The following is a 9,763-nucleotide window of genomic DNA, read 5'->3' as shown; positions in this document are numbered from 1 at the left end:
TATCTTAGTGTGCGTGAGACGGCTAAATTTGAACAATTATTTTAGTTATGTTCACTTTATTAAAGATTAATTAATTTATAAAACTGTTTCTATCTCGTTCTATCATCATTTTAACATTTGAAAGAAAGAGATAGTAATGTTTAAATCAACATGTATAGTTAAAAAAGAGGAGGAGTGATATTGTGAAAAGGAACGGAAGTGTCGGGAAACGAAGCGTTATTTGCTTTGACCAATCAGCGCGCGGCGTTGGGAATGTACTTTATAACTCACTCGACGCCACCAGACATCAAAGTAAACGGTATTCAAGTCTTTTTAGCATTACAAGAGTGACTTGAATGTGAGGTGCTATTTGTTTGACCTTTGTGGCAATTATCAGTCGCCTTATGATACATGTAGTGTTTATAACCTAGTTAGTATTTCAAAATATATTAAAACGAAATACTTTTATTTTGTATTTATTTAATAATCGATATGTACAAAATAAAATGTTATATTTTGTATATTTATGGGCAAGTATTGTCTAATCGAAGGGCACTGGTTCCCAAACTGACGCTTATCGTAGTTTGGGAACCAGAGACTAAGTATTGTATTGATCGATGTCGGAAATGAGAATTGCAATAAATATTGATTTACTTAATTATTTTTCGTTATTTTTTTAATGTGGTAACATTCCGATTGTGTTTTTTATAAAAAATTGTAGAAATAATATAATGGCACACGAAGTAACAACGGTGCTTAAACAATATCCCGACTAGTGGTGTATTTAAACATTTTTAATTTATAATCCAATTTTATAATCTTGCAAAAGGTACTGTGTACGAAAACTGTAGACTTTTATCTTCGCTCTTTTCTGAAGACAATGTTAACATAGACCTTTTGTTTAAACTGTATAGCAGTATACTTATGCGGAGTTCGTACATACTTCTACACTAATTTGGCAGTGGATTAATGCCGTCTCATTCTTTTAGTGATGTTGATTTTAATATCAAGTGTAATTCTTTTTAATTTAGTATAGACATTAGATCGGAGTCGGTTTCGATATGAGACAATTTTGAAAGTGATTTAATGGTTGGACCGATTTCAATTACTGATAGAAATACAATTTAAGTGTCGTTTCTTTGCTCAAAGTTTGAAATTGTCGACAGTGTAACTAAATTTCACTAAATGTGTTGTGGTTTGTTTTGTTTCCAATTATAACGAAAACGTCATTCCTGTTTACTTTCGTAGATATTATCAATGATCACAACATGTATATAACATCGTATATACTAAGTATGTATATAAGTAATAAAAAGCCACGCTGCCGCTACAAAGCATATTCACGGATTCAAAATATCAACAAACGTAACACGTGAAGCATTTCATTCGATATTAGCGTTTGCTCACACACGCGGTTAGTTTTTTTTTTTCACTTTTGTTTAAAACAAAAAATGTAATTTTATATTTTGTTCGTAGGCCTAGATGTTGTATTTAATATTAATGAAGTATTTTTGTACCATTTTCGATCATAATTAAATATCATGGTAGTGTCAAAACATAGTTATATTGTTGTAAGTGTTATATGTAATGTTATTGACGCGTCGTGAGGCACAGGTTGGCGGCTGTGTGGGTCTGGGTCTGTGTCTGTGTCGAGTGCTCCGGTGGCAGGAGGCGAGTGTCGTGTAATTCAGTCGAATTAAGAACACAAATTTTATTATAAATCTTCTGTGAATTAATAATGTTATATTAAACCGTATACGATAGAAAAAGATAGGGGGGAGCGTAACGCCTTTTCCTTACTATTTCTGCCATTTAACTGTACTGTAAGTCGCGTACATATGCGGTTATTTTTGCTAATAACTCAACTTTATGAATAAAAACAGTTGTTGATTTAAATATCTTTATTTATAATACAATTCAGTACTACTTTGCATACCATCGTTGCGCCTGCAAAAGTCGCTGTGTGCTTTTTTTTTCTTATTTTTAGATTGTTATGCCGTTTTAATCGTTATTTCAGTGCGCACGTACTGTAAAAACAGTTTTGTGATAACTTCAATAGTTTAAAAGTTTTCAAATGTAGCTATGTGACGTTCATACATTGGAAGCTACATAAATTGAAATAACGATTGAAACGGCATAAAAATCTAAAAATAAGAAATAATAAGGAGATATGAACTTTAATTTTACAGAAAGTTCCAATGATAATATATCATGAACGCCGCGAATTGCTCAGATACCGACCAATGTCGATTCAAGGTCGAAATTTATCTCCCGTCTCCTGCCATTAGAATATACAGGTAATCGAAGAACGCTATTATTGGTACTTAACTATAAATGCACTTGTATATTTGATTTTATTTATGTTTTAACATCATATTTAAAATGTCCATTGTCCGATGTCTTCTGTGCGACGGCTTTTTTATGTTCTTAAATAAAACGTCAGTGTTGTATCACGGCAGCTGTATTTAATTTAGAAGTCAATTAAAATGTATATTAGTTTATTATTATTATTGATTAATATATAACAGAGCACATTATATATTTAGATTTAGCCATCGTTTCCAGATGTATAATTTATTATTGTAAATTAGCATCAAAGAATTGTTTCCAATTTTAGCCTATAATCTTTTTGTTTGTCCATATAATTGAATGGAATTATCAACTTTGGGACCAAATTATTACAACAAAATCATAGAAGTTTTTTTTTATAATTTAATTAACATTTATCGTCTACAAGTTAATACAAAATATTTAGTTTATATTATTGTTTTGAATGCATGCGTTTCAAACACGATTCACTTTATATGGAGAAGTGCTTTTGTTTTGGTGCCTTTTATTTTTTTATTAAGTCCATGTGTTGTAATATTGCTCGCAATAATTCTGTTTTTGTATAGATTAAAAATGTATCCATCGCTTCATAAATATACACTACATAGCTCTTACTAAATGAAACTAATGAAGGATTAATTAATTGTATAAATAATTTTCAATTTCGACTCGCAAGCCACCTCGCACATTGGTGGTACGATACAATATTCACAGAAGTGCCAACTGCAACTTTACCTCTGCAGGCAAAGGATGGGGTCGAGGTGGCGCCTCTGTTCACCTCTCACTCGCACGCTGTTTACCGTCCTCACCGGTGGGGGGGGGGGGAGCTCGGCGGTGTGCGAGCGAGAAACACCATTTTCGATCTCATTCTTTATCGCCACGTGTACAATATTTTAAAGCAAACATTAATTTTCGTAGATTGTATTTTCATTATGATTTCATCACAACTCTCTGTGCTGATAAGTACTATTGTTGCGTTATAAATTCCTCTGCCTGATTACTAGTAATTTGGCAAACAAAATTAATTCACTAGGTTTAGTCACGCAGATTGTTTGCAGCTTCTGTGTGGTTAGAAACTGGGCAAGTGCGAGTCGGCCTCGTGCAGCAAGTGTTCTGTACCAACCTTGTTATACAATTGTCTATCGACCATAACTCCCAAATTATGTTAAATTTACAAATATCTCGCTCTTACGGTTCTAAAGATGGCAATAACTTACTGATATGAAACCGAATAACTTCTAAACCAATAATTTCTTTTTATTATGTCTCTTAGAGTATATAAATATAGTATATTAATATATCAAATGTAACCAGGCAGGTTGCCTCACGATTTAATTCGATCCTCGGTAAGTGTTCCCACCCCAACTATTTTGCTTTAAAACGTTCTTCCAATGAGAGATTTTAGAAGCAATAAACAACATGAAATTTTATTTGTAGTTGATTTGTCAATAATGTATTATTTTGTCTTAAATGTATATGAAGTGTTACGCGGCAAGGTTATTATTCGCACAACACTATTATTAAGATTATTAGTTTTAAATAACATTTTAATTAGCCAATTCACTGGTTTACTTATTGTATATAAAATAGCATTTTTTTTAAATTGTTATCGGAGTGATGTATAAAGTAAATTGATTCAGGGAAGTGTTGTGTACGAACAGACACCTGTGTACTATTAATAAACGTAATTATAATATTTGTTGTTTTATTTTATTATAACACTTTGTGTAATGTTGTATAAAAAAGTAACAGGGTACAAACGCCCACTCCTGGTGTAAGGTTGCTACTCCTCTTTGAGGAGAAGATTTTAAGCTTATTCTACCACGCTGTTCCAATAAGCATGTAACATAGTTTCATCAGCCAGTTTCGCGATAACGCGAGATGAATTTAGCATAAGTTAAGTTAAGCCTACTAAGCTTGACTGGAAAACATTTGAATATTTTTCAAGTGAGTCTTTCTGTGCGGGATGATAAATGAGCAATTATCTGTAGTTCTAAATCTAAAGTGATACGTCATAATTGGATTATTTCCGTTCATTTTAAATAGTGAAGCAGCATCGCCAAGCAACGCCACAGATACCTCTGATATCATTTATATATACTAATAATAGAAAATGACAAAATTGAACCGTGTGGAAAACCCACTTTTTTAGTTGGTCACAGTTCCAGTAGATTTTATACTATTAATGGACTTCATTCTGCAGTAAGTGAAATAAATTAGTGTTGATTGTACAGAACATGAAACTTGAGTAAAAATTCTATTTATTTATCCGCACAGGTGTGGATTAGATTAGAGGTTGGTTGTGTATAAAACAATAGCGTGTAATGGACGCAGGAAGTTTAAATAAAAAAACTTTTAATCTTTATTAAAGCCTTTAATTTGTGAAAAAATTGAGCGCATAAAAAACTAAACCTAGTGGATCTTAATTTAAAGCTTAAAATTAATTATTAATAAATTGTCACTAACGCTTACGACCAATCGAGAAATTAGGCTAAAATTGAAAAAAAATTAATACAATAATTAACCTTACGAAATAAATTTAATCGTAAACATGAGAATACGTTCCGTTCGTGTTACAATAACTACGCGACTCAAAAATATATTCGTTACTCAGTCTTTTAAAATTAAATTATTTATATTAAAGACGGAATTAATTACAAAATTGGAATGACTCCAACTCTTTAAAACACAGACAGACAAGGAAAAGGCGATTAAAATCTAAGTAGCATTAAAATTATTCTTAATAATTAGCATATTAAAAAAAAATTAATAATCTAAATAATTATTAAAACAGAATTTTTTAATTAAAATTAATTTGATCGCAGATTAAAAAACAAGGATTCAATTTAAAAAAAAAAATACTTCGGTTGCGAGATAATGAATAATAAAATTAAATATTGTATAAATTATAGAGTTTTATTCTAATCAGTTGGCTAGTATTGTACTATGTTGTAACTTGACAATTAGCACAAAGACGTATTTTTTCTATATCTAATAATATTGTTAGTAATTAATAATAATTGTAAAGCACGTTTGTAAGGCAAAGGAACTTTTTATGTCTTATTTGGTCTTTTATATTCATAATTGACGAATGAGATACTTCCAACGAGATTTTTTTTCGAAAATATTGATTTCATACTAGACACAATATCGATATTTTGTTAACAAAAAATATTTTAATTAATTTAATGTATTAGATTCGATACTGGCAAAATTATATTTTTTTATAAAGTGCTTTTAATGAGATTGATTTATAATATTTTTAGGACGTTTTTAAACTATTCAAAGTGCTTGATAAAGTATTACTTTTATAATTTTTATTTAAAACTTGATCTATTAGTGAGATTCAAAATAATGTGACTTCGAATTGTGCGTAGAGTTTAAAAGGCTATTTAAGGCATTTCAATTTAATAAAAATTATATTTATTTAAGATTTAAAATGTGACTAATTATATAGTGTTTTAATTGATTTCCCCATTAAAATGATTTTTTCTGTTACTTTTAAAACAAGGCGATGTGAGTTCACTTTTTTAAAGTTTCAATATCAAGTTAAGAATATAATTCTTTTTTTTTTTAATTCAAATGTGAAACAGTTCACTTTGATTACTTTATTTAAAGTATAATATTGAATTATTGTCAAAGATGTAGTATTAAACTTACTAGTGACATTATTAATAATAGTATAATTACTTTTAAATATCACTGTTACTTCGGTCAAAGAATCGACCAATAAAAATATCTTCTCACCCAACCCTATTTTTGCTACTAAATACAAAGAGTGTGTTATTAAAACATTTGACAGAGTACTTTATTATTGTTATGTCACTAGTACTATAATAAGATATTTGACAATAATTTTGCAAATAAATAAAATTATTTGGATTCAACATCTACATTGGTTTAAACCGGAAATAATTATAATTGAGATATATTGCTGTCACCAATAAGAAGTAACTTAACTTTAGCACGGCATTCTTTACGGTTGTGAAGCCTTTTTAAGCAGGATCTTTGTATTTATATTTTGAACTTAAGAATTATTTTAATCAATTTTTTTTCCTATTTTTCCCTCTCATCTCCATTCCATTTCCCCCTCCCCCTTCGTAATTCGAATCATTACCGCGCCGGTTGAAACATTTCAAAGGATCATTGATAACCATATTTTTAACAAACATTTAAAGCTATTAATAATACATTTATAACAGATCATATCATTCTTTAGATTCTGCAAAACTTATCCTGTCATAGTTTTACAAAACTCTTTTGGTAATAAAAATAATCTATTTTTATCTTACTCGAAAGTTACGCATTTATTAGTTTGATTTTTATAAAACTGAAATATATTTAAGTGTTTTTAAAATTATATTTTATATCGATAACTATTCGTTGACCTTACAATGATAACTGGGAATCACTACTCAGATGGTGTTTTTTCTTAGTGTTTTATAATTGAGGCAGTGGTTTAGTAGAATTTAGATTGCAAATTGCGTTCAGACACCGCACCCCCGCAGCGAACCTAATTAACTCTAGCTTTGCAAAGTTAGTACCCGAGTTAACTCGATTAGACATTTTCAACGGTTTTAGATCGACGTCTGCGCAAACAAGGGAGATATAACTATGAAAATTTGCCCGTTCTATTTTTATTTGCGTCCGATACTTCAAGATGTTCGCATGATCTTCGTAAACGAAACGAACGCCGGCCGCCGGCGGCCGCTACTCGGCGTCGGCGTCGGCGTCGTCGGCGGCGGCGGCGGCGTCGAGCGCGTACATGATGCCGTCGTCGAAGGTGGCGGCCACGGTGTAGTTGCGCGCCAGCAGCACCCGCGTCGTGCGCGCTCGCGCCGCCGGGTCCGTGGAGCGGAAGTCGATGACGCGCAGGCGCAGGCCCGCGAAGGGCAGCGCCTCGAGCGCGGCGGGCGCGGCGGGCCCCGCCAGCGCCGTGTAGTGCGCGCGCGGCGCGTCGGCCGCCAGCAGCACCGTGAGCAGCGGCAGGCACAGCACGCGCGAGCGGAACACGCCGCCGCCCGCCTCGGCCTCCTCGTAGCTCACGACGCGCGGGTGCGCGCCGGCCGCCAGGCACGCGTGCAGCGCCACGGCGCCGCGCAGCGCCAGGAAGTCCCGCGGCGCCGCGCGCACGGCCACGCCGCGCCAGCCGCGCGCGCGCTGCAGGAAGGCGGCCGTGGCGTCGCGCGGCCCGCGCACCAGGAACTCCACCAGCGTGCCGTTGTGCAGCTCGCCCAGCACGCGGTCCAGCACGGCCACGCGCGGCGTGGGCTCGGGCGGCGGCGGCGGCACGCGCGGCGGCCGCGGCGCCAGGTGCAGCTGCCGCACGTACGCCACCAGCGTCGGCGACTCCGCCGAGATGCTCGCCAGCTCCTTGTCCTGGGTCATGTTCTGGCGGAATTGTTGAGCACCGAGAGCTAAAAGATTTAAACATTTTATTATTTCTGAAGTACCTAAGAAAGATTCCGACCATAACATGGAATGTGATCTAATGATTCTAAATATAATTGATAGATTTTTATACCACAGTAATTATGAAATATATATTAGGAACAATTTATTACTTTATTTTTACTTTCACTTTGACAAGCTAGATAAAGTTTTAACATGTTCAATTCATGTTTCAAATTTATCAAAGACAGTACTCCAAAAACAAATATCAGAAAGAATCCTGCATTACAACGTTCTACTACATACAAATTTTGCATGAAGCATGGTGAAATAGACTCAAACTCAAACTCAAATTCCTTTATTCAATATAGAAGTATTACACTTTCTTATTGATTGTCAAGTTAAACACTACCACCGGTTCGGAAAAAGAAAACACCCTGACCTGAGAAGAACCAGCGAAAACTCAGCGGGACTTTTTTTTTTACGTCAAATTAATTATATACATAATTGTATATGAGTAGAAACAACCAGGAGGCGATCGTTTTATTCCCAAGGTGTGCTATCAAACATAAACTCACTAATTGTATAGTAACCTTTCGCACACAAGCGTTCCTTAACAATTTTTTTAAATTTCGCAACAGAAGCATTTTGTATACATTGCCCCACAAAAGAGTTACTGACTCTATGCAGTTGAGTAACAGGAGTAACAAGATTGTGTTTGTTCCTTGTACCAACGTTATGAGAATCACATTTTCTCATAAAAACATTAATATTTTTCCGTACATACAAAACAGTACAGAATATATATTGAGAAGCAACAGTCAATATCTTAATTTCTTTAAATTTATACCTCAAAGACTTGTTGGAGGATCTTTGTTTAGAGACAAACCTTAAAGAGCACATACAGGTATAAAATCTTACCAAACGTATCCATGTAAATGAGCAGCATGGTCATAACCGTCACAAATGTCAATATAAACAACAGCGCCGGCAGTAGCTTTCTGTACAGCTCATTTGGAGGTGTCTTGGTGAATGACGATATTGTGAGACGGGGTACTTGCACTGGTATTGTCGGTGGAGGGGTGACTTTGATTATTGGCAGTTTCGGAACATCCTTTTGTTTATCCGTTACATCTGTATGAGAACCGTCCGGAATTGGATTTTCTTGAATTTTCTATAAGAAATATAAATTGTCAGTTTTTAAAAAACCACATAGTAGAAGACTTGATAGTGATATTGAGTAAGATATTCCTATTTTACTATTCATATTGTTGTATTATTTAAATATAACCAGCTGATTTACCAAAAAAGGAAAATATTTAATGATTATTAGATCACATTTATCTTATCCACTTCCACGAGTTATCGGGATTACCCAGCACGTAATAAAAGTAATTAAATTTAACAATTTCAATATTTTTACAATGTTTAATAAAATCAAACTTTTTTCGTTCACCTATATATTATATTATATAAAAAAAAATTGAATTCAATCATAACTTCTAAAAACTATGTATGTATATAATGCTATTAAATATATTACCATCCTTTTTTATTTTAATATACACTAAAAATTTTATAAGTTACATTTCAAAATGAAACCCCACGACATTGCGACAGGTGTCGCATACAGATCTCATTTTTTTTTATTACCTAAATAGACTGTAACAAAAAGTTTTTATTCCAAATTTTATCATTTAAAAAGTACACATACCTTTTCAGCCATAATAAATATACAATTTCAATGATAAACTGTAATACACTTGTAAACAATGTAAATTGTAAGGCACTTGATTGGAATAAGCTTAATAATTACACTAGAATAAAATCATATTATTTTCTTAATACATATAATTCTTGCCAGAAAGCAAATAAAAACAATTGATATATAGCAATGATAACAGATGAACAGGTGATAAAAATACAATCACAAATTAATAATTATGTTACAATACAATGTTCCCTATGAGCGTGAGTCAACAATGCACAGATAGAAAATTAAAATTTAAAAACTCTAAATGTCATTTAGGGGATACAATGAACAAAAATTATATTACTACCAATA

At 33.4% G+C, this 9,763-nt stretch overlaps 1 protein-coding gene across 2 annotated transcripts; it reads right to left on the bottom strand.

The window, feature by feature from the left end:
* Window positions 1-4,686: 4,686 nt before the first annotated feature.
* LOC125072947 (protein Star) lies at window positions 4,687-9,670 on the bottom strand. Of its 2 annotated transcripts, XR_007120024.1 has the most exons (4): window positions 9,413-9,670; window positions 8,620-8,872; window positions 6,963-7,724; window positions 4,687-6,849 (listed from the first exon to the last, which is right to left on the bottom strand). XR_007120024.1 is itself a non-coding variant. In XM_047683583.1 (3 exons), exons 1-3 carry the CDS (start codon window positions 9,422-9,424, stop codon window positions 7,018-7,020), a joined length of 972 nt encoding a protein of 323 aa, XP_047539539.1. In that variant the 5' UTR covers window positions 9,425-9,670; the 3' UTR covers window positions 4,687-7,017. The 2 variants fall into 2 exon arrangements, 1 of the variants encoding a protein (XP_047539539.1); XM_047683583.1 differs by having other exon boundaries at window positions 4,687-7,724.
* Window positions 9,671-9,763: the final 93 nt, after the last annotated feature.

This window comes from Vanessa atalanta, chromosome 23, assembly GCF_905147765.1.
Source record: "Vanessa atalanta chromosome 23, ilVanAtal1.2, whole genome shotgun sequence".
Lineage (NCBI taxonomy): Eukaryota > Metazoa > Arthropoda > Insecta > Lepidoptera > Nymphalidae > Vanessa > Vanessa atalanta.
This window is presented reverse-complemented; position numbering and strand designations above follow the sequence as displayed.

What these genes read in the sequence shown, in the direction of transcription:
- LOC125072947 (XM_047683583.1), bottom strand. An exon ending in CATTTACATGGATACGTTTG is followed by an intron (nt 7,725 to 8,619) that starts GTAAGATTTTAT and finishes TAAATCTTTTAG; the next exon opens with CTCTCGGTGCTCAACAATTC.